General features: G+C 38.7%; 1 protein-coding gene across 1 annotated transcript in view; it reads right to left on the reverse strand.

The window, feature by feature from the left end:
* The window catches only part of PLPP1 (phospholipid phosphatase 1), a 62,565-nt gene that overhangs the window by 1,717 nt on the left and 34,666 nt on the right, over positions 1 to 26,182 (reverse strand). Inside the window, exons 4-5 of the mRNA XM_066181156.1 lie at positions 12,613 to 12,670; positions 766 to 942 (exon numbers count right to left, since the gene is read on the reverse strand). Coding sequence (XP_066037253.1) covers positions 766 to 942; positions 12,613 to 12,670 — 235 coding nt within the window. The remainder of the gene's footprint in view (positions 1 to 765; positions 943 to 12,612; positions 12,671 to 26,182) is intronic.

The raw sequence follows: 26,182 nt of genomic DNA on the forward strand, positions 1-26,182 counted from the left end.
CAAAGCATTTATTTTGGAGGTGGTCCTTCCCAGCTAAGCCTCAGTTCTTAGTAACTGAACCCTCAGTTTGTTCCCATTGATCCAGAAGTCCTGATCTGTCCCTTCCCATGGATGAATTAGCCATGGGACTCTGGTGACACCTAGTACAACTGTTGTCACTAAGTCAACTGGGCCTGCTGTGACAAGTTTCAGCAAGTGTCTTTCCCTGGGATAGGTTTATACTCATCAGTACAGCTAACCTTCACAGGTTCCTTGTGAACACATTTTTAGTACTAGGAATGCACAGAAGAAACATTGAAGGGTTTTATTTTCCCATCAGACTGAAAAAACACACTGTAAGGTGGCAAACACAGACACTTTGGTGCTCTCCTATCCTTCAAGGCCTTTTCCCCTCTGTTTACTTTAGACAGAGTTCTCTGCATTTGTACTTGAGATTTCGAATTCGGCCAGAAGCAAAAAGCATGATTTATGTAGAGAGGCCTACATCGTTTGCAGCTACCATATACATATTTGTTATTTGAAAAGCTCTTGAGCAGAGACAATTTCATATTGTCCAATGTCTAAAACTTATCTCGTTGGGCCAGAGCCTGCCTCACTTCCCAAAGTACTGTTGCTACACCCTGTTCAAGGAGTGGTTTCCCTGCTTCAGCAATTTTTGAAGCATTAGAAATAGAGGTTTGCTTTCCTCTGAATACAGCCTGCAGTTCTAAGGTGCTGTTCATAAAAACAGCATTCACACACACCCACCCCTCTGGAATTACTTACAATGAGCACAGCTACCACTGCACCCTGGATAAGTCCTGTTAAAACATCACTCCAGTGATGCTTGTAATCTGAAACACGTGAGAGACCCACATAGATTGATGCAGCAATGAGACCAAATTGTATAGTAGGACGTACAAGTCTTGCCCAGTCTCCTTTCATTCTTGCTTGAAGATAAAGCTGAAAAAAATAAAAAGAAGTTACAAAATACAGAGAGCACAGAAGCAGTAAAATTGTGTTGGGTCTTTTCAAAGGGTTGATTGGAATTTTATTGAGGTAATAATAACAGCTGTTCTAGGTGCTGTAGCTATACTCTTAAGGCTTCCAAGGTAGAGTTTGATGGTTTTGGACTTTAATTTATATTTAACACCATCATATTGTTCCATTTGTACTAATATGACAAATGAGTATTTTCAGGATAAAGGTCCTGGTAATACTAGAGGCACTTCAGACTTAAAAAGAATCCAGTGGAAATCAAACCAGTATTTTACTCCTGCATGAACTACAGGTAAGCCTTATACAAAATAGTTTACATTGACTATACATAGAGCTGACAAGTTTTCTAACTTCATTCTCAATTCCAGTCACCTTTATTATTACCACCTTTTAGCACAGCATTGCACCTGTAGCTAAGTCTCAGAACCAACTGGATGTAATGATTGCATTTCTCAGTTGTCACTGGTATATTTCACTGAGCTGTGTTCCTCTCTTTTCAGCTGCATATTCACCATGCTACCACGCTGGTGGATATTCCCATGTTTTTTCCCTCCCTTCAGGTCTGCTTTTGTTGTGGTCATCTATGTTTTTGATGTATTATCTCTAATTTGTAGTATTTATTACTTTCCCATCTAATCTAATCCAAGACCCTGCCTTTGTTTCTTCTCTGGTCTATCTAGGATCTGGCCGTCTACATCTGTCTAGCTCTCTAGTTTCTCCAGATACACTCTGTAAACATAATTGAATTTATTCTGATACTTAATCCTATCACCAAAAAAAAGCATGACAGTTACTACATTCACTGAGAAAACAACACATTTGGAAGTTATATTTAGCATTTCAAGTATATCTTCTCAGAGACACCTAGAAACTTCAGGGCAAGGACAAAACCTTAGCTGACAGTCTTGAGAAATGTAGAAACCAACACACAGGCATCAGGCACCACACCAAACTCCTGGTAAAACCCTCCACTGCCAACTTCAAAAGCCATGGCTGACTTTGAGAAGCGGTACATTTACAATGTAAATGTAGGCACAGACAAGACTCTGTAGATGCAAAGGTGATACTTTCCAAGGTTAAACATTTGGGGAATGATTCTCTTAGTAACTTACATCATAATTGTGGCATGCTGACATTTTCAGCTATAAATGGAGCACCAAAAACATCAACTCCATCCATAAACAGTTTTCTCTATTAGCAAGGTTAGGGTAGAATCATACTGTGAAGAAGCTACACCTAGGCCTAAACTGAAAAATAATGTTTCCCCTTCAAATTACCTGTCACACAAAGTTATTTCAACGAAAGGTGTTTTAATGGACTTACAGAGATACTACTACTGGATTTACCAACAGAAGACCAGAACACTACAAAGTGCCTAATGGAGCAGAGGAAGGTCCAAGGAGCCTATGTTGGTAGCCTTGAAGAGTTGGCTGATGATTTGATACTGCCTGTTCTTTGCTCTTTCCCTATTCCCACTAAATTTTCCTGAAGGCAGTTAAAATACCTTGCAGCAATGAAGTTTTTTCCTTATAAACATTTTTGGAAGTTGGCAAAGGGTGTATAGTCATAGTAGGGAAAAAAAAAAAAAGTTTTTCAACCTTTTTGCAGATATGTGAGAAAACAGGTTTACTTAGGAACACAAGAGAAAATGGGGCAAGGCATGCAAATGCCAACTTGGAAAGATGCCAGCCCAGTGCACTGAATGATCAATAAAGCAGTCTTTGACCTTACTCAGCATGTATTCAAATTCTTTCTGTTTGACCAAGCATCAGACAAGAAATTTGGATTTGACATCTCTGTGAAAGCTTGATTTCTGTGCTATGAGAGTAAGCTCTCTTCATAGAGAAGATTGGAGCTGTTCCACCAGCTGCAGAGCACAAGCAGTTGGCTATAGACTTCACAAATTCTAGATGATTCTTCACACCATCAGCTCTTGCATCTGGACAGGAAATGGAAAAAGGTCACCTCACACCTTCTACTAGCAAATAGATTTACACATTGTTCTACAGCTAGGTGTGAGAAGGGTGAGAAATGATACCACAGATAAGTGTTAGGCTGACTGATCACCTCTGTGTTTAATTTCAGAAATAGCAGCTGTCATTCCGGTTACAACTGGGTTTGGCTTTGGGGGTTTTTTGTTATTTTGTTTTGCTTATTAACCAGCTGCTGCAATAGCAGATGCCACGTTATTTTTAAGCAGGTAACTTCAAACTGACAGTGCTTTTAATAGGCTCAGAGTTATGCTCCCCTGCCAAGCTTCTTCCCACTGCTGTGACCTGCTCTTCAGAAGACAACAGGAACATGTCCAGCTGCAACAGGCCATCAGGTCCACAGAGGAAAATAAAGCAGCCAAGGAGGAGCTTTTGCCATGGTTCATTAAATGTAATTCAAGGTTAATACTGGAAGTACTCCCAACTTACCTTATACAGTATTAGCCCTTCTGTAGCATTAAATGCACAATATGAAGATGTCCTACCCCCATGCTGCATCAACTCTTGCTACTATTTTGACCCTATTGACTAAGAGAGTGCAATGGTTTCATGCTGTTTACAGATCCTCCTTCACAGCATACCTCAGGTTCCTTTGCTCCTCTTCGAAGTCATTTGCAGCACAGCCTTAGAGAAAGAGAACAGAAGCAAATCCCTGTCTCCCCACCCAAGCCTCTCTTCTAGAAAGGAATATGTTTTATAAGTAAAACTTGTGATCTACAAAAGCCACAGGAACTTTAGGAAATCTCATCTGGTTAATACTACTGAAATGCCTCCTACCAGCATTTCTCATATTGCTGAGAACAAATCTGTGAGCCTATGAACAACACGGCAGGAGCATCCCAGGCTGCTCCGGTAGTGACCCTCTCCTGTCAGCATTCTGACCATGCCAGCTTCCCTCCACACTGTTGTGAGCACTCTGATCCTTCAGCAGTTGTCATTTAGCTGTGCTTTATTGCTCTCCACTCCCCCATCCTGCTGTTTCTTGTGTTTGCTTTGTTCACACCTTTTAAAAGTGCAGAGATTTCATAAGACTTCTTTTTGATGGGATTAAATAATCACCAGGGTTTTTTTCCCTACTAGTTTACCCCATAATGAAAATACGTCCTCTATGCCACACACATCCTGAACACAAATTTCTTCTTAATCTGCGGTCTAGTACTTCATTTCTAAAAATACAGCAATGAAGAGAAACTCACAGCTACTTTGTGGCTTCTTGCAAGAAGCCAGACATGAATGGAAGGATCTCTGCAACTGGAGAATTATTTGCTACACCACATTTCTAGCATGACTTTTGAGCATTTGCTCTTTCATCAGAGCAGTATTAATTTACATAAACACAGCCTACCTAATTTGGAAGTACAGTGACTTGTGTTTCCTAGATGGACTTCGGGACGTGCAACCATGTGGCTTCACAAGGAAATTTCCTAACAGCTAATGTATTACTTCTCCACTTTAAGGGCACAAAATTCTTTTAAATCTATCAAAACCTACTCAGTTCACCAACCAAGATCATATTTTAGATATTTAGTTTCAATACTTAAAAGCCCTTGGTTATTTTTCATTCAATACTTTCTCCTATTTTTTCCAAAACCCAATTATACAGAAATTCTGTACTGCAAAATAATTTTGCCTATTAAGCTATGGAAAATCCTCCTGCACTTGTTCAAGAATGGAAGTCAAAAGGAAGAAATTTGGAGAGGGGAGGGATTGTGGTGGTGTTCCCCCACCAAATAATACTACGACCTGTATCAATTGATTTGTTCTGATACTTTTCAAAAATGGATTTTCTCCTGATACCAAAAGGCCCCAGTAATTGCATTTCCTACAGGTGTCCTATTCTAAAGAACAGAAGCAAGGCACACCTTCCCTTTAGAGATATATCTATTTTCACTGTTATTTCTATCCCTCCAACCCTAAAAGCTCACAGCATCATTAACTTAAGAGCAGAACAGTGAGAAAACAGTTTCCAAGAGAGAAAATTCCCTGTGACATAGAGAAATGAGAACACTTCTCAGTTTGTCCATATCAAGTAGTAAGACTCTGGAGAGAAACAAAGGTGCAGAAAGTAAGTTCTGATTAAATAAATCCCTACTTTGAGAGACCTTAGTAGTCAACACAAGTTTTAGAAGCAAGTAAATGGCATTTACTTTACGTAGCTGAGCATTTACCATTAGTCATCTTACTTTGGTTTATGGTATCTGCCTGAGCAGTAAGGAAGAGCCCTATGGCACTACTGTTCTAGGAGGCACAGAATAGTACTGTGGTTATAGTTAGTATTTGGATCCATTATTGGCTACCGTTAGGAAAGCTCATACTTCAAAGCAAGCCTGCTGACCCAAAAAGTCCCAAGAGCCACAAACCATAGGGATTCTTCCCAAACCAAGAAGCTCTGATTTAGAAATGCTTAAGCACACTCAAGGACTTGTTTTGTACACAAGTATGTGGTTTGCTCTGGGATTTCAGAGGTGGAGGGAGTAGATATGGAGCTACTGTGTATAGGTGGTTTTGTTAATGAGGCAGGGGAGGAAGGAAGGGAAAGCACAGGAGGCACCAGTGTTTTCAAGTCTTCAGAAAAACAGCCTTTGCATAACTAATATGAAAAGATGGGGCAAAATTTTTCAGGAGGTCTGGGATTAGGCATTAACAGCTGAAAATCCAGGCACATTTGTAAAAACAGGAAAATTCCATTTCTATGGATATCCCAAGGACATCCTAACAGGACACAATACCCCCTCTTCTAAGACTGTGAAGTCTTCCATTAGGAAGTTGGGCAGATGCATAGAGTGCCAAAGTAACTATTCACCCTCCAGCTCCATCAGTAGATACACACAGTCACGTTTCCCTGAGGAGAAGGCAGTACAGTAGTTACAGTATTACACACTTGCATGAGACACAGTTGGCATATGAGCATCTTTGATAAAAACCCATATTAAAATAAGATCCTCCGAGAGAATGGACAAACAGACATTCAGGCTAGATTCTTGCAAAATGTTATAAAGCAACCAAAACCAAACATTTAGACAGACACACAGATAAGTGATCAGCCATCCCTGTTCTGGTCCTCTTCAGCAATCCAGACACCTCTTCCCTGCTCAGACTAGGCAACAACAGAGAGAAAGGCTCCCTCCAGAGATTCTCAAAGCTTTCTCCTACATCTGTAATATTTGCAGAATAGTTCTTCCCTTTCTGCTTGTTACAGGAAACTTGAGAGATGTCTTCATATAAAAGCTAGTTTGTATAAATGCTGTTACTCAAATAGCTTTGTATAAGAGTTATTAATCATATTTCACCTAGCACAAACTCTGGAATTCAAGGAAATAAAAGAAATCCAGTAAACTGTTTTAAGAATTGCAGTTCTGAGCATAAAAGAGCCACAAGGCACGCTGAGAAATAACCCGTTGTCACCCGTCACATACAATCTTACAGTTACGCAAATATTACATAGAAGTGCAACAGCTTATTTTGTACCTGGAAGCACTGTATCTGTGAATAAACACATAGCTATAGGCATCAGCCAACAAGACACTGCCTGCAAACCAGAAATGTGGATAATGTCTCTCCCATGTACTTTTAAACAGCAGGCTCACATCCAAACGATAAACTGTATTAGAAAAGGAATACAGAGCTGTAGAAGAACTCATGAGCTGGGCTTCTCAAAAAAATATTTAAAAGAGTAAAAATAAAGCAACTTAAGACTTTGATGCCTGTCAATATATTTTGCCTTTTTAATGAAATCACCTTTTCATAAATACATATTTATGATCCCCGGCAAATCTGCATTATTATATATATGTCTTTTAGTTTTGTTTTGATTGGGCAGAAAATAAATAAAGAAAGAAGCAATAGTTCAGAATTAGTTCTTCCCCTTCCAGTGAAGGAAAAGCATACAGGTCTGCAGTGACTTCAGAGTGGGGGTATGTCTGAGCTGCTGTTCAAAGGGATGGTATATTCCCTATTACTCTGACCATATCTGTCTCCCCTGTGTCAGCTCTGATGCTTAAACAGCCCTTCAGGGAACTAATCTATTGGAGAGCTGAACTGGGCAGGGAAATTACTGAACTAGGGAGAAAAGGCAGAGTATGCACCAGTCTGGGCTCTTCAAGATAGCTGCATCCCGTTGTCAAAGGCAATTGACATGCAAGAGCTGCTTCCTGAGCAACGGGCATAAAGTCCTGTTACTAGTAACAGCTCAACTTTCAATTCAATATCAAAACTACAATCAATCTGTTCTAAACAAATACTACTTGTCCAGTGGGTAATGTTTTTTTTGGGTTTTAATCCTCCAGCTTCAACTTGGCTGTACAATGCCAAAATAATTTCACATTGACATATTTTTTATCATAGACCAGGATAAACAGTAACATTTTATTCCATTGCAAACTGGAATACAACACTTACCTCTTCTCCCTTTTCAAGGGCAAAAACCCCCTTGAAGTTAGTATTTTAACCTTTACTAGAAGAACTAAAGCACCACAATGTATTGCTTTCAACTCAGTCCTAGAGGAGCCAGTTCACAATACTGGCATTACTACTGGTGGCCCTAACTTCCAGGCAAACCATGAAGAAATCAGTTTTATTTGTTTGCTTACCATAAAAAGTCTAAATAACAATATTAAAAGAATCCTAAGAACACATACAGGTAGAAGCACAAGTGCTTCAAGCACAAGGCTTGAGCCTTGCAGCTCAAGTTACCCTTTATTTTTTCATCTGCTGAAAGTAAGATACTTGATACTATGCACAACTACAGCCAAACAAAGCATTTTCAGTAACACGTCTTTTCATTAGTTTTAGAAGACTAGTCCTCAACTTTCATGTGGGCAGGAACAGAGTCAAGATGGTTCTGTAGCTCTAGTCAACAGCATTTGGGAAAGTGAAGAAATAACTGCTGTGCAAACAGACATACCTAAAACGCTATATTAAAGGCTCTTGTTTGAATACTGTTTCACTCAACCTCCCATCCCAACATAATTAAAATCAGAGTTTGAGGGCAGAGGTTGATTGGCCCATTTGGGAGAATGAGTACCAAAAAGCAGCCTAAAGTCTGCTTTCACTCATGTTTACCCTATGATCTCTCTGCAAAAGAAGGCTGTCAATCCCAGCCACTGAAATACCAGTTGCCCTCCTGTTCTCATCTGTAATTCCATGTGTCCTTGGATACATAAAGTGTTCCAAATGACTTGTAGGAGAGCCACTCAAGTTACATCGTGCAAGATTCATCCTCCCTGTTTGTCCCAAGTCTAAGCAGCACAAACATGTTGCCACCCCCAGAATAGCACTGGCCTCCTGGCAGGGTTTGTGCAGCCCTACTCTTCATCCTGGGATAGGTGTTGGCAGGGAAGTGCCCAGGCCAGCTACAGCCAAGACTGATTCTGTTACAGCAACATAATCCTCAGGGCCGCACTTATTTCTGCCAACTGCCAACAGTTGTGGTGGATCATTCTCACTACTGACGGCAGCATGCATTTAACATTTTAACTTAAAATAACTTTTTAAACAAACTTAAATTGAAAAGTCAAAGCAAAAACTGCCTGCAGCATCTCCCCCTCTAGGGCCAAGGTGCTAGTTTGGTCCTATGGACACTGCTAGAAGAGGTGTTCCACTACACTTGCTCTCCCATTCTCCAAACCAAGGTTAAATAGTTTTGGTACAGGACAGGCCAAGCCAGCTCTTTAAATACGAAAAAAAAAAAGGAGCAGCATTGGGAGTGGACAACACAGATAATTTGGGATCCATCATCTGTTATTAGGCCACTGGATTCCCACATACTGTTGCGGTCAAACTCCCTCTAGCTTCCACACAAAGCTGCTGTTGGCAGAAGCTCTTATCCCAGAGATAACAGCTCTGCTCAGACCCAAACTAACCCATCTATTTCTGCCAAATGAGTCTCAAAATACATTCTTCACCATAATCTCCTAGACTGACAGTCTGCAAGCAGGTTTTTTTTCTGGGGTTTCACTCATTCTACATTAGGAAATGTAAGAAGCCATAACTTTAACCTGGAAGTGGACTGAAAACCCAAGCTTTAAATTAGTCTAGGTAGACAATAGCTTTTTTACAGATGCAACAACTTCTGTACTGTGAGAACAACAAGTTATGTATACTGATGTTGATTAAAACAGATGGATAATATAAACTATTTAACATTTCCATGGAACAAACAGTTAAGGAAGAGAATTTGATGACAGTGAGTCCTTGTGTGTTTCCATGTGTGGCCCCTGCTGTGAGATGGAACATGCAGCATAGGATTATGTTCAAAATTGCAGTTTTTTTCTCCTAATATCAGCAAAAACATGCAGTCAAAACTCATAATTTATTTTGTAAGCAAAAGAAAGGAATACTCTTCAACATAATTCAGACTCTTGAAGAAATCCAAACGTCAATTCAAAGTCAAAAATGTCATAGAATCACAGAATTGTTTAGGTTGGAAATGAGCCTTGACATCATTTGAGTTCAACTGTTAACTCAGCACTGCCAAGTCCACCAGTCATTTATGTCCCCAGGTGCCACATCCACACGTTGTTTAACTACCTTCAGAGATGGCAATTCCACCACTTCCATGGGGTAGCCTGGTCCAGTACTTGGCAATCCTTTCCAAGAAGAATTTCTTCCCAATATCCAGTCTAAACCTCCCTTGGCACAACTTGAGGCCATTTACTCTCATCCTATTGCAGGCTGCCTAGGAGAAGAAACCCACCTGGCTACAACCTCCCTTGAGGCAGTTGTAGAGAGTCATAAGGTCACCCCTGATCCTCCTCTTCTCCAGGCTGAGCCCTGATCTCCTTCAGACGCTCCTCCATGGAGTGACTCTCTACAGAGTCATGGGTTCACCTGACACAGCACATGCATTCAGCAGGTAACTTCTAAGAGCACACTTTCTGCAGTACACATACAAACAGACACAAGACAGACTCCTCCAGCCTCTCCAGAAAGCAGCATGCTACTGTCTGGTTATGATTAAGACAGCCTCTGAGTAATGCCACATGTTAATGGCCTGTCCTGTTGGTGACTGAGCCCGTGGCTGCAGAACACGGGCAGGGTGCAAATGAAGCCAGCATCAATGTTCAGCAAATGAACAAGCCATCAAGTGCTGCAGGCTTGGCTTGTAAGGCAGCAGCTGCACTCAACCTTGCCACATGGGCAAGCGTGTGTGTTTTCTTCACCTTCCTGCACTAGCTGTCTTTTTGAAGACATCTGTACTTGATTTGGTTTCTTGGTATGCAGTAAGACTGTATTAACCAGCAAGACAAAACCATACTGCACGGGTGCCATTAACCTTCTTCAGATGTCCTTACAATGGCCTCATGGCAGTTTCTAGATGAATAATCTTATTATCAGACAGAAGGAAGTAGAAGTCTAATCTCCACAAAGCCTCTTATTTTTATCTTATTTTTACTGGGCAATATAGCTGAGCCAGAGGCAAAAAAAAAAAAAAAAACAGGTGCAGGAACAGACAGGGCTCTGGAAACTCATTGACTAATTAATGAAAAACAAACTGATCTCCAATGAAACACTCCCTGTTCAAATCTATCTTAGAAGGGTTAAAGGCATTTTCACACCTTTAGTTTAAAGATGCCACTAAGCAAAGCCACGTTTTGCAGTTACTACAGAACTGAGTGAACCCAAGGACACCTCTGAGCACAGCAAGTCTTTGAACCAGAACAGACAAGGCCAGGATTTATGGTATTTTGAAGTAGCTTGAATAGGAAAGGTTCAATTTGCACTTGACTTGCCACCTGCCCACGTGGGAAGGGAACTCATACACACAAACCCCCCCAGACAGCTAAGGTTCATAATTACATCTTCAAGAACTTTCCAGACAAGCTCTTTTGCATGGATTCAAAAGAATATTCCGCAGGCACTCCAGAAAGCATTATTCAAGCCACATGAAGCTAGTAACTTCAAAATAAAGAATTCTTTACTTTCTTGCCAAAGGCTGAATTTTTAAGCCTAGTAGGTTAACTAAACAAGGTCTCAAGTCCAGGCTGTTCAAGACATCTTCTACTGTCTTGTATGCATCTAGAAAGTTGTATTATCTAATGTGACTCATTACCTTCAATTAATGAGTTGAGAATTCCTCCTGATCACCACTGGTTACCTAGGCTGCAGCAAAAATGCACCTTACACACATGGGACAGAGGTAAAAGCTCAGACAGCTTCAGGTTCCTGACAGACGACTGCAAACCAGTCAGCATAAATTATAAACAATACATATTGCTACACACCTACCAAGGTCTTTCTTATCTCCAGGTTTGCCTTCTGTGAGGTGTAAGTATCACGTTATCATGTTGCTCAACAGAACCATGTGAGAAGATGCTGGATTAGAAGGGTGTGACTAAGCCCAGAGCAGCAAGTCAGTATTAGGGTGCTCTCTGTATAGCAGTAATTGCTTCACTGAACTGTGGAAAGAGTGGGTTTGAGTTTGAAATGCTATTATGAATGGATCCATATAATTTTGCAGACTGCCAGTCATAATGAGCAAAAACACTTCATTATTTATTTTCAAAAACCCAAACAGCCGACAGGAAGTCATACCATATTCTAGCCAAACCCAGGATATAATACTTTTATGAACTCTTTTGTTTGCATTAGATAAGACCTGTAAGTAGAGGAGACAATCCAAACAGGTTTAGGCATTAAAAAACCTGCATGATAGATCAGAACTGAACATCAAGCTTCTGAAATAGCTTTATTTTAAAATAAACCTAAAAACATACCTACATCATACTGAAGAGCCACCCCTTTTGTGTTTGTTTACTTTGAACAAGTGGTTCACTCACTGTGAATGTTACACTATTGACAAGAGAGAGTGAAAAAATTAAAAATGCAACAAAGACAAAAAGGCAAATTGAATCTGAGGTCTAAAAATCATGGAATGTACATATTATGTTAGCAACCTAAGTCCAGGGCTAGAGTTTAATTTTACAACTACATTAACAACAAAACTCTATAAAGTTGTTAATGTCTTCTGTGTTACTACTTAGCAGGGGGAGAACAACAAAATCAGTCTTTCATGTTACAAACTTTATAAGAGTGAAGATAATTTGTCCTAGTTGACTTGGAACAATTTCAACTAAAACATTTTAATCTCCAAATGAAGCATTTCTAAATTGATCTTATCACTAGTATTTACTGTCCCCTTGCCTTCCTCAGTCATCCCCCTCTCTCCCTAAAAAACACGGAAAAATAAAAAAGAATTTGAAAATTCAATTTGATCTGCTGTTTTGTGTTTATGGGCCCAGCCACACTTGATCAGTGTTTAAGAGTCTTGTTTGCTTTTTTTTAAAATAGGCCTTGCACATCTCACCGAATCAGACTTGTTTTATAAATGTTATAAGGTTTATAATACTTTACGTGTGACTAAATTTAAGTAGCGTCTTCCTTTCAAAACACACTTGTCACTGGATTCATTTTAGACACGACACACAAGCCAAGACTATATTAGGTATTCTCAGGCATACTGAGCATCATTTTACTTCTTGTCCCAGTGTCACCACCCTTACAACTGCCATTGAGAAGTCTTTAACTGTATCAGAAAAGCATGTTACAAAAGCAAGGTCCCTTGTGCAAGGCAGCCAAGTAAATATTCAGTACTGGGTAGCTAAGAGATCTTTTGTTATCACTTAGATGGAAAGAGGATACTTACTGCTACGAAGAGCATGCAGTACATGGAGAATGAAGAATGGCCAGAATAAAATGAAAGTCTGGAAAAAAAAAATCAGACATCATCAGGGGTTTTTTACAACAGTCAGTCTGCAGTGATACTAATCTATATTATACAAGTGATGAACTGGTAAAATGTAAACATGTCCATAGTACTCTTCAAGGTGGCTCCCTAGCCACATCATGCAGACTTTGACAAACAGTATAGACTTCACTATTCAGCAGTTATCCTTTTCCAGAGTTAAGGTGATCTCTACAACAGGCAATAAGAAGTAGACTTTTGACTGAAGCTTGAACAGCAACCGAACAGATCTTCAAAGACAGTAATCAAGGGTCCTTTAATAGTTCATCTTGACAAATGCCAGAATACTTTAAATATAATTACTTCTTAAAATTCCTTATCTTATAGCCACAGTATATGTATGAATACAAATGACATTAATCACCCCAAAACAATTACTTTCATTTAGTCACCATCAAGAGGCAGTAGTTAACAACTTGTATCTTGTAGTTTATATTACATTTGTACACCTTTGTGAAATGTATGATTCACACAGACCCTCATCATTTGTCATTGAAGGGCAGGGAGAAAGGCAGGAATGCAGTTTATTAGCCAGCCAACTGCAAAAGATGACGCCTCATCTAATAGTTGTAGAAACTGGTACTTGGCGATCTCATTTAAAGTGTCAACATTGCCTTCAGCTCCCAAAGGCTTTTATCAGGTCCAGGCTGAAGGGACTTGACAGTTGCCATTGAAGTCCAGGATTCCTTTGGCCAGGTCCTCCCCTGCACAGCTGGTTTTGTGAGGAGCCACAGCTGTAAAATAACTGCCACCCACCTCTTCAAGAAGAGAAGGCAAAATTGAAAGACATTTCTAATTTAGTCTTAAAGCGGGGAGATGAAAGAACTGTACCTAGCACTACTGTTTTCCATTTTATGCACAGAGCCTTGTAACAGTGCTGCTTCACAAGCCACCAGTCACGTATCAGCCAGCCTTCTGTGCAATTTAATTACACAACCAGAGCACTCCTCCCTCAGCAGCTGGGCATACAAAAACATGGTCAGGTTAATAAAGTTTCATAGCTCTGCAGACTGACCTCTACCATATCCAGCAAGTCCCTTGTTTTGGAACCTCTGCCGGGCAGAGACCCCAAGGTCAGGGAAATTCCTGGTCAAGGGAAACATTTCCACTCTTTGGACTAGGAGTAGTGAAGACGTCGCTGACATGCGGCAAGAAACTGAAGTAAAAGATACCCTACTCAAAGGGTTCCACAAAGAAGGCAATGAAACTACCTTGTGCATAAGTGAAACTGCAAAACTTCCTGAATTAATCTGCACACATAACATTTAGAAACTGCATCAGAAAAAGCCTACATAGGTTTATTCCAGAGGTTTTAGAGCTTTTGATTTATGGTTGATTTAAAACACTAGCAATAACATTTGGGTTCAGAGGTACTAAATAAGCAATCTGAAATATAATGACTTTTGTTTCACCAACTGATATTTTCCAATTAACTTCTTCAAAACTTTGACAATGTGAACTTTAAACATCTAGCTTTAGATGTTTAAAGTTCAAAACCATTAAGATTACACTGTAGCTAGACATCCCTTTTTCACTCTTGTACTCTAACACTTCAAATTTCTGGGCAAGAATCCACCAGGAAAACCAATACAACAAGCATTTTGAAGAGGCCTGTCCTTCAAACATGTCATCCGAGAATGCAAAGCATGCTATTCTACAGAAGACACTGAACATGGAATTCTTGGCTCCTGTGACAATATTTCATCCAACAGCTCTGGTGCTATTCCTGTTGGCCATAAGATGACATTTCCTACAATTATTGCAAACAACCCATTGCCAACTGAAAGAATTTAGAAGACTAGTAAGTGATAAAAGGCAAAAATACCATTCTTTAAGTTTATTTTGGAATTCCTATACCCTTTTAAAACTGTTCTTGACTACTGGTCTTTTTTGTTTCAGGAATATACTAGCCTAAAGCCCATTAAGAATGCCTCATCCAAGGCTGAAGATTACAAATTTTGAATGCATTCTTACTGGGTATGGATAAGTATGCTGTACATGACTGAAAATATTGTGCTTAGCACATGAAGTATTGCCAGAAGTACAGCTAGGACAAAATATCGATCCAACTTTCACATTGTGCAATCCCGTTTAAATTTCTTTGTCAATACTGCTGTCTCTAGACTTTTCTAAAAAACAGACATTAAAAAAAAATCTTAAAATACTTTCAAAACAGCAAGATTCACAATGAAAAATTCCCAAACAATTCATCAGGACATAAATAGTGTCTTCCCAAAGCCAGGAGAATGTCATGTCTATCAGACCAGCCAAGCACTTGCACAGCCCAGGCTTCTTGGTGATCCCACTGCAAGTGCTGGTTTGCCATGAGACAGCAGTAAAATGGTATAGACAACTCTCCCAATTTCTACATTTCACCAGTGAAAGAAAGGCTAACTTGTCCCAGTAGGAATTCACACATCAGATTCCAAAATATCATTTTCAAAATAGTCTTAAAACAATATCCAGTGAAACTGAAGTATCATGAAAATGAGCTGGTAAGTGCAATCTTGATCTGATTGTTTCCAAAACGGCCAATTCTGACATCAAAAAACCAGTTTTTCAGAGGTCCATGTCTTTCACTCCATCAATACCTACCTCACAGATCTCTCCCTATGTCAGGAACAGGGCTTCATTTTAACAGGAAAAAAGTATAAGCTTTAATTACTTCCATTTGGACAATAAATTATTCCCAAGTTAGAAGAATGTTGTAAGCAGTAACATAAAACCAGCTTCATGTCTCAGTTGAGGTCTAAAGTATACTCCTAGTTTCCAATGTACACAGTAGAGCTGGACATCATAAAACAGTCTTGAAACAAGGCAATTTAAGGGCTGTTTTGCTTTCTTGAAACTTAGTTTTGTCATGAATTTCACATGGTTTCCAATAAAGACAAAAGTTAAGACACAGTAGTTCTTAAAAATGTTGCCATAATGCTGACTACAATTTATTGCTATGGTTATGGTTTAGAAATGTCTGCATTTTTAAAGAATACTGGAAAAATAATGAAAGTACAAACAATTCCTACAAGAAGCAGATCAGCTGAACCACTTTGTTATTTTAGCCACGATTTCTGCGTCCAGACAAGCAAGACTAGGTGAGATTGCTTTGGAGGACTTGATGCTGACAGCTTTCTATTACCTTCCATGCACAAAGCCAGCTTAGCCTAGGAGAGCAGAGCCAGCCTGACAGGCTACGTTTCTCCAATTAGTAGAAACATGGAACATAGCACACAGCACACAAAAAGATCATTTGTCTTGGACTGTGGCTTACAAGAAAGAGCATGTTTTAAGTAGTAAGTTCTGGTTGGCACAATTTCATGAATTGCATGATTTGTTAAGTGAATTAGTGCACATTGGGACTCAGTAAAGAAGCTTGATGTCTTGTCTTCATTTAATGTCTTCATATGAACACCTGAATCTGCAGAAACTTTAAGACCAATGCGGGAATCTGACAGGGAAATTAATAGCTTTGGGAAACACAAGACTAGAGAACAGCTAAACACACATGGTACAGTGGAGCATTAAATGGCAAGAAATCGAAGTAAATGAGAGCAGAAAGAGATATGCCACATGAAAGGGCATCCTGTGGTGCTACAATAAACTTGGCAGAGGCTGAATGATAAGGAAATCTTCCCAACCTAACTACAGAATTACAGAATGATCCCTTAGAGAAAAACAGAAGGCTCAGCAAAACATTAGGCACGATCTCATATCAAAGCAAATAAACACACCCAGCTGGATTAGCCAGTGTGTCCTTTCCATCTTCAAGTTCCCTGGATTCTCCCAGTCTGACTCAAAGCTTCCACTGACATTTCTGTAACCCATTCCATGATCTGGAAAGGAATAAATACCAGAGTGCTGCAGCTCAGAATGGATGCGTTGAGTAAGCCAACTCCTGTGACAAGCAAGCCACATGCTTGTCAGTGAAATATTCCTAGTATTTCAGTGCCATGGTTTTAAAGTCCTAGTTCTGCACTTAAACACCACATTCTTTAAAGCCAGTTTTCCCTGTCTTGGACAATCAAGTTGTTCTCCCAAGATCTACTCTTTCCTCATGTGCTGGACTTGCACCACCACTACAATTTGCAAGATCAGTGTGGGCTGGGAGGTTTGAGGACTCTGAAATTAGGCACTTTCGTCATTATTGCAAAGAAAAATTCAAATAGATACAAAAGCAATTCACCTACTGAACAATATCAGGAACTACTCAGAACCCCACGTTCCGAATTTCTACACTTTTTTCCTTCTGTGCCAGAAATTACACCCACACTTCAGTACAAAGCCATACATTTACACATAGGAAAATGCTGCCAGAGTCTTTCCAATTCAGTAATCTTCATCTGGAAAATTTTATTGACATTTTTAAACAGGAGACCTAACATTTAATAGCAAGTATCTTGCACAATTCCCTAATCATATCTAGGGTGAAAGGTGGATCCACCCAGCTCTGCTTTATACAGTGGCAGATAGTGAGGAAACTGTCAATGCTGACATGTAACACTCATGATTTAATACCATGACCATGTTTTTGCAGCCTTTCCACATTTTTCCTTTTACAGTCTATCACACACAATTAAATTTCCCTGCTTATCCTACTAATATAAACACAATCTAACAGGTTCCAAGAAGAGATAGATATTTACTAATTTGTAACCACTTTCCGAACCACCAGCCTTTGAAACAAACACTGCAGACTGTGCAAGAAACAGGGGTACAAAGTAACTTTTCCCCAAACTCAGGATCAACATGAAGTAGTTTCAATCAACAGTAAGTATTAAGTACAAGGGTTGTCTTTACTGCTAAATTGATGAGATTCTGAAGTTGGTTAAAAGCTTCGACTGGCATGTTTTGATGGGTGTTTGTTTCTTTATTCCCTGGGAACTGAAGAAATTAACTGACAATACAATCAGGTGTGCAGATATTCTGTAAATTTCATTTAAACAAAAGTATTACACACTGATGGAACAACCTAACATAGCAATTACTACTTAAGCCAGCTATTTTGCATCTGACAGCAGAAGTTTCTATCAGCAGCTGTCAGGGGAATAAACTTGATTGCAGAATAACCAGTAATAAAGAAATTTCATAACCTTACTGGGTTTTTTCCTTTTAAAATAGCAGCAGTCAATCTGCACATGAAACTTCCAAACTGTTTTATTTTTTTACCAAGGGAGCAGGAAGTTACCAACTCCTGTCATTCATACCACACAAAAACATGTACATTTTGAGCTTTCAATATTCCAAAGTCCAACAAAATTCCATGCAGCAGTTTCCTCATGCACATTGCAAAACAAGTTATCTTTCATCACTTCTGATTTTATCATTCCATTTAACTCAACGCACAAAAGCAAAGTTTAACTTTCTACTACATTTCCAGGTAGCTTCCTCCAACAGGGAGGAAAATAAAAATTAGAACTTTGTTTAGTTCTCTTCTTAGAAATTCCATCTCAGGAAAAGACTGAAACTGAAAATAGCAGCAAGGAGTACTCAAACCAGTATTTCTAAAGACTAATAGTCTGCTCTCACATGCACCATATTGCAGGCTTCTGTTCTATTTATGTCTGTGTAACTTATCCACATATTACTTTTTTGATCAGCAGCAGTGTTATTTTACATAAAGTGAATGAAGACAGAAAATAATAATCTCTCTTAAATCAGGGATTTATGTGTTAGTCCTTCTTTAAGGAACTGCTTTGGGCAAGAAGTGGTTGGCAAGTGTGCAGAACACATCCTTGGCAGATTTTTGTTATCTTCAAAGGGGAAAAGGAAAGGAGGCAGTGGGAGAATGGTTAAGGGGATACCTGTTCCCTGCAGTACTATCTGCTTGATACAGTTATACACACCGTAAGTTTTATCTTAATGGACTTGTTCCTCCTGTTACCTTAGATATAAGCTTTGCAAACCAGTGAAATTCTGGGAACGAGAAGATGCCATTGGTAGGCCACAGCTAGCTTCTAAATAATTTTCAGGGTGCACTGAACAGGGTGTATGGTTTGATTTCAAATTACCTTAAGCATGATAAGCTACTGAAATAGATTTCAAGCTGAGCTTTGTCTGAAAACCATTAAAGGGGGAAGAGTTTTAGTTTCCATCATGAAATAGACTCAAAAGGTCCAATTCACACTAGAGCAAAGGAGATGTAAGATCAGAAACAAGATCCAAATTCCAGAAGTGCATCTCAGTTGATTAGAGCACGTTCACCTTTCAGATTCAGTTCTCCCTACCACAAGTCAGTTTCTTTTGCAAATGCAGTTCCTTTTGCTCCCAGATCCAGTACAGCCCCATTTCAACAAGCACTTCCAGCCCAGAAGCTTCTAAGGCTTAAATATTTAAAGGCTTTTATTCACTACCATTTTTCCTTCCATGTAAAATTATGGGTACTTGCCCAGATTAAGCTCGGTTGCCCTGATTCTTTAGCCTTCTGATGATTGTTTACATACCTTCTAGTGGAGTCTCTCACTCATGTACATAAACAAAGAAGATTGTTTCCATTCCAGTCTGTGATAGACTGCTGAATTGACCACTGGGGTCAGAGAGGTGTTCCTCTCATCTCCCAATCCTTGATCAAATCCCAAATCCTATTTAAACCCCAAATCATAATAAACTTCCTCTTTCCCTGCTCATCTCTCAACGTGAGTGAGTATAGTTCTTTCGTGTCCCTAACAGTGACAAAGCTTCACTTCTCAAATGTGATGAATAATTTCACTAGGACTGTAAGTGTTTCCAAACCAGCCAGGTTATGTCTTGAATAATAGTAATGGCATTAGGGTGAAAGCAGTGTTTAAGGAAAAATCTGCACCATCTGAATAGTAGTACCTGTGTAGCATTTCATTTCTTTCAAATGCCTTGGAATCCAAGCCACTTCAGTTGGGCTTTTTGTGGAGCTTTTTTGCTTATTTTGTGTTTCTGGTTTTGTTTTTGGTTTTGATTTTTTTATGTATGTTTTCAAAAGTGAAAATTAGTAAATTAGCCTCTGATGAAAACTCCTATACACAGAAATTTCAGTCGTGTAGAGCACTTCACAGGTTGAAAGCTCCATAAAAGAAATAATCAGTGTTATACACAACATACTAGTATGCCTGCAGTAAACACATACGAAGTCTCTGGCAAGTCAGAAATTTCTGATGCTGATGGATACAGCCAGACGAGAAGTAATCCATCAAGTCATGCTTGAATCATTAAATGCAGTTTGATTTTCAACAAAGCTTTAAGAAGTTTCAAAACAGAATATTGGCACATTTTATAAGTAATAAATGCCAAGTCATTTTAATGCAAAACAATATTTCACTATAAAAATACTCCCAGTACTGACGGGGGGAAACAGATAAGGAGAGGGACAGATAGGTTATTTAATAGAGATGGGTTAACTTAAACCAAAAGTCTCTTGACTTAAGTTTAAAAATTCCAGAGCAAACCAGTTGCTATCTGACAAAACAAGGGGAAACAATTTCATTACATTCATTAAAACAGAAGTAAATAATGTATAAGCCTTGGAAGTTTTGCAAAGGTTCTTTGGGTTTGTAGTTGTTTTTTGTTTTAACAAAGTTACAATTTTGAAGGGATACATAGAACACACAACATAAGAATTTCAAAAGTTTGGTTAAACTTTGTTTAAAGTTATATATGTTAGTCCCATACCAGCCATCTGGCAGGGGTGCCCTGCTACTGGGAACTGTTCAGTGATTGAACTGCACTCACAGCTCATGCAGGGCTATCAACCGGAGAAAGAGCTATGAACAAAGCTGACAAATTCCTAGCAAATAATTGTAAAGAGCACCACCTCAGTTATCGTGTTGAAATAAATTATCAGTGTCAAAACATTCAGCTGTAATTTCCTAAAAATTTTGTTTGAGGGTTACATTTTGAGTTTGCAAGGGCAGACTACACACAGCTTGTTTTGAGTGCAGTTAGCATGGGAGCAATACATCAACTGAAGCAGGGAACTATTTTTTCCTTTAGACATCTGAGTTGTAATATGAATCTGTACATTAGTAATACAATTATAATTATGAACCTTGACAGCTGTGTTATCTGTTACCACAAACAGAAACCTGACAGACTGAAATTAGAGAACTACAAATATCCAAAGTTAACTTAAAAGGAAGTGTTTCACACACATACACATCCTTGCTAGCTGTGCAAGTCTGCTTTTTGGGGCCAAAAAAGCTTGGACTGCACATAATGCCTCTGAAGTAGCATCCTTCTACAATATGGTGTAATACTTACTACTTCAGGTTCAAAGGTTTAATTTCTATGTATGTGCTTAGTGAGCTGACAAATAATCCAGGAAGGGTGGCTTCCTGGACAGATTTCTGGATCTGCTTTGTCAGGAGGTTTTCAGTGTTGCTCCCAGTCTAGAACTCTGAACTTTTAGGTCCTAGCTAAAAGATTAAAAAAGTAATATCTAACAAAAATATCTAGAAGTTAGTGATTGCATTATGGTGACAAACCTGCACTGCTCAGCTAAAAGGTAATAAATGCTGCTTTCAAGAAAAATTTGTAGTAAACTCAGGAAGCCTAAGCAGGTAGATAAAGGAGCCCTTCAGCACACACCAAGACAATTATGTATAGGAAAAAAAATACTATACTGTACAAGAATTTATACTGAGGAGAATAAGTTTAACCAGTGTTAAAGCAACAAGATGCAACAAACTGTACTGCAAACTGCAACCAAATTTAGCACCATTAGAAGAGAAGGCCATTATCAGCCTATGTGAATATGTTTGGCATTCAATTTTCTGAATATTCATACCATGCTTTGTTCCTTTCTTAGTCACCTGTTGCATTAAGGGAAAAGATGGATTTTTGGGAACAATAAATGATAAATAATATTGATTTTGTTCTAACCTCATTCTAAAGCTCTGAAATATTAAAGAATTCTCAGAATTGGTTAACAACATGATTCAAACTTCAGCTCCAAGAGGCCTTAACAAGAAATTCATTATAATACACACCAGAGAAGATAATTATGGCAACCACTAAGTACACCCACTGTTAGTACTCATTTGCATATGACCCACACTACTGCTTTGTGCTCAGAAACAGAGGTTAAGCAAAACGGTACGTATGCACACAAATACTGCCTGCACATTCTCTTAACTGCTCAGTTAGAAACTTGCCATCATATCTAAAACTGCTTGCTTAAAGCACTAGTCTTTCCAAGGACTATGTAGACACACATTTTCACATCCTTCACCAGAAAAGATCTGGACCCTTACTTCTCATTCCCAGATTTGCAGTGTATTGACCAAGGAAGATGATGTTATGCTTATGGCCTCCCATCTGCAACTGTTCCATGTCTGAGAGCAGGACACTTAAGCACTTTACATTCCTGGAATAAAAATGCTGCGTGGTTCATATGATGGGTATAGATCCTTGCTTAATGTGTATAAATGCCCCACTTTCTCCATTTAAGAGAGCATTAAATAATTGGGGGGTGAGATGTTTGCTACATGCATCTTCTTGCTCTAATGAATACTGACCCCTCCACTTTCAGAAACAGAAACCCAAACTGTCTCCTTGTACAGCACTGAAACTGCATTGCTATGGAAGTAGTATCAATATATCAGCTCCAAAATGTGAAATGAGGTTCAGAACTGCATTCCTGAAGACTAAGTTTTATTATATTTTTTAAAAATCCCTAAAGCTGGACCCAGCAATTACACAGGTTTGAAATTCAATCCAGATTTTTCAGTTGCAGTCCATAAGACAATAAAATTCCACCATGAAGGGACATCTGGCATTTATAAGATCCAGATCTTATATATGAACATAACAAAAAGCCCTCATATCTGCATCTCAAAAGAAGAACCATGACAAGCCAGCAATACCTCAACAGTAGATGCTTTAAGACACAGGAATGCCTCCAAATCTGCACCTTAAATGAGAGCTCAATAAATAAACTTCAGACTAAAAGTTAGTGAATTGAAGGTTTCAAGAAAATAAAGCATATGTTGACCCTTCTCCTTTTAACTCATCATAAGGTACAACTGGAGAGGCATAAAAAGAAAATGCAAATGCATAAAAGAAGGTCAGCAATTAGAAAGACCTTTTCCAGCTCCCCAGGTCTTCATGCTTAGTAGCAATGTTCAGAGAAGAGAGGTAGTATGCAGCCACAGAAAATCTTAACATAATTACTAAAAAGTGAGACAAGCCCATGAGTCCATGAGACAAGAATCCAGTGGTGCTGAAGAAGGCAGATGATGCCATGATGAGGCCGTCTAGATACCTCTAAAAAGCCCTGAGGAGCCAGCGTGTCCTTCAGATGGTTAAACAAATGGATGAGTATTCACAAGGCTTTGTCAAAATGCCACAGCTACCTCCACAAAAATGAAATATTTAACCCATTCTTGCCAGTTACTGTAACAAGACCTCCACAGTCTTCAAGATGATGTAGTCATTAATAATAATGGGGGGAAGGTAACTCAAAAGGGTAGAAAATGATCTTTTAGAAGAAGCAAGATAAGCCAGTATATTTATTTCCTGGAATCATGTAATCCTTTTTCTGGTGACATTTTTGAAAGTTTTTTAAAAATAGCTTTCACCATCATTGGTATAAAACTATATATTTCACATTAATCCAAAACTATGAAGAATAACTTTATAACCCAATTACCAGGAATCAGAATTGATTCTTAAACTTGTATCCACTAAGTGGATTTGTCCCAGTTAGTCTGTTTCAGAGATTTACATACCCACTATGGCACAACAGATAACCAGGTACACTGAACATGCAAGATGAGGAACACATTAAATAAAAGCCTTTTGCTTTCAAGGCTTGTAAGTTCAACACAGCATTAGCAAAATTGTATTTCTCACTCCTTACTGAATACAGATGTTGCAAACTTACTTTTTTCCTATATTATTACTGCAAGAAATTATTTTAAAATGAGGAAATTAAAAGAAGTATGCTTTAAAGCTTTGAAGTTCTAGGGAGGCATCATTTGCATGAGCACTAACTAGTATATTATTACACCCTAGTATATTATCATCCCTGTGAAATTATTCAGCAGACACTGAATAAGAGCATAGCATACTTCATGCCACAACACTTATTTTTAACATTTTGTGGATAAAATATAAGTTTAAATAGCATCAGATTCAATACACCTGACCTTAACACAAGGCTTTAATGTGCAGTTTGTGCTGCCAAGTTCATAAAATTATATATATTTATACACAGTCACGAAAGTGACAGCACAATCCTAAATTAGGTTCTAAAAATACTGTAAGCTCTATATAGCACCTGCTACCTTGTTTGAGAATTAAATAAGACTAATTCAGATATTCTTTCAATCACACACAACTTATAATACCAGAAGTTTGGTTTGGGGGTTCTTCATTGATTTTCTAGAGTTTTTGTTCTGTTTTGAGACCTTTTTTGATAGGAAGGCTTAGGGAGCTTTGTTTGATTTTGTTTTAGATTTTATTTCTTGCAGAAAGAACTTAATAAAACTGGAGATAAACACATACCATCATTACTAAGTTCTCAACGCCTCAAAAAAAATTTGACAGAACCTTTATTTAAATCTCATTTACTCTCTTTGAGATTAAATTTTACAACCAAGAGGAAATACTCATTCTTTGCTTAAGATGACAACTGACACTGGCCTTTATCAGATTCAGGTTCACCTGGTAAAGTGTGTTCCCTGTATTCCAGATCCTACTTCCCAGAGATTACAAATGCTTATCTAGGCAAACGCAACCAATGTTGAATTAGCAATTCTTAACTGTCAATATGAGTTGGAAGCCACCAGCTAATATTGCCACACCATGGTTCAGTATCCCAATGACATAGTCAGAAGGAACACTATCACGGTCATGAAATCTTGAAGCGCAATATATTTCAGCTTAACTGAACAAATACCTTATAAAGTTGCCTTTTTTCCCCTCTAAAAAATAAGTCTATGAGAAAACAATCAAGGGTTCACATACTACAGGAAAAGAGCAGCTCTTGATTTTCTTTGATACTCTACAAGACTCTCAAGCCTTACTGTTGAAACACGCATTTCAGACAACCAGCAACTACAGTTACAGCAAAGCACACTCACCAGAGGAACACTGAAATAGAAATTCAGAGCTGCTGCTGAACATCTGTGGTTTCTGTTCAGTCTTTCGGATGCAGGAAAGCTAAGAAACAGGATATATGAACATCTGCCATGGACTGGTTAGAGCAGACAGGTTTGGGAAATATGCCTTAGCTACCAATAACAAATGGGGAACCCATCATATGTCCTATCTGCCTACTTCTCCTTGAGGAACTTGGGTATTTTGCCAATCCACTCAAAGCCAGGCCAAGATATGCAGTGGAAGGCCAGAAGAAAAGGAAGATGAGCAAAAATGGAAGCTGCAAAAGCCAAAGGTATTAATAAACACTGCTCACTTATACCCCCACTTTATCAGGGTTACAGCCTAGCACACCTACCTATTATACTGAGCCCTGCTTTGTCTGTTTGAAAGGGAAAACAGCCAACTGACTAGTCATTATCTTTATAGGTGCTAAGGAAAGTACTCTAAAGGCAATTCAGTGGCATGAAAGTATATAGCAGCACACTAAAAGTGACATGCCAGTAGCAAGCACCAGTGACAACAACAGAACACCATGACTCTGATCTCTCTTCATTCATAGACACTAAAACTTGTGCTTCCATATCAAATTTACTTTTCTGTAACTAAAACAAGCCATGTCAGGCTCCTTTATATTGAGTTACTACTCCTAGTATTTATTTAGAGGGAATACTACACAGCTCTACACAAAACTAGCTGACATCAAACCTAGCAACATCTCCATAAAAGCTTGAGATGGCACTTCTGCACAAGTCATTCACCTCAGAAAAGTGCCATTGAGTAGCTCTCATTGCAAGCTTCTGTGTCTAGCATAAATTAATTGCCAAACAGCACCTGAAGAAAGGACTGCCTTACAAAGAGGCACAGAAAAAAGTACACATTAATATTTAACTAGAGATTTTTAATATAACCAATGATTTCCATGTGAATTTTAGAGATCTTTAAGTGCTACAAACTTGGATGTATATGTGCCAACTCTCACGTGCATCTTTCAACAAATATGAGTCAGATTTACTAAGTATACCACTGTGTTTGTGATCTTCTGCTTTGCTGAGCCAGCAGCAGTAATCAAAATGCACACACACTATAGAAGTTGTCAAGGAGAACCAAAGGTTTTTAAACCTGAAAAGGACTGCTCTCAGCATGGTGTATAGCAAACATGTTTCAGTCAGGAAGAATTGTCTTATTAACCTCAGGTTAGAAAGTGAAACTTTACTGAAACTAACCATAACTCATGGGCAGTTTACTCATTTACACAATCAATCCTAAATCCATTGGCTTATGTTCCTGATAAAGCAAGCATGTATTGTTGTACTGTTGTTGCCACTGAACAATAAAAACTAATTACTGTTTTTCTCTCTTGTCCCCATGTTGTAACACAGTAGACATATGCAAAGAGTTGGAAGCA

Source organism: Chamaea fasciata, unplaced genomic scaffold, assembly GCF_029207755.1.
Source record: "Chamaea fasciata isolate MVZ Bird 193981 ecotype frontalis unplaced genomic scaffold, bChaFas1.0.hap1 SCAF_4, whole genome shotgun sequence".
Lineage (NCBI taxonomy): Eukaryota > Metazoa > Chordata > Aves > Passeriformes > Sylviidae > Chamaea > Chamaea fasciata.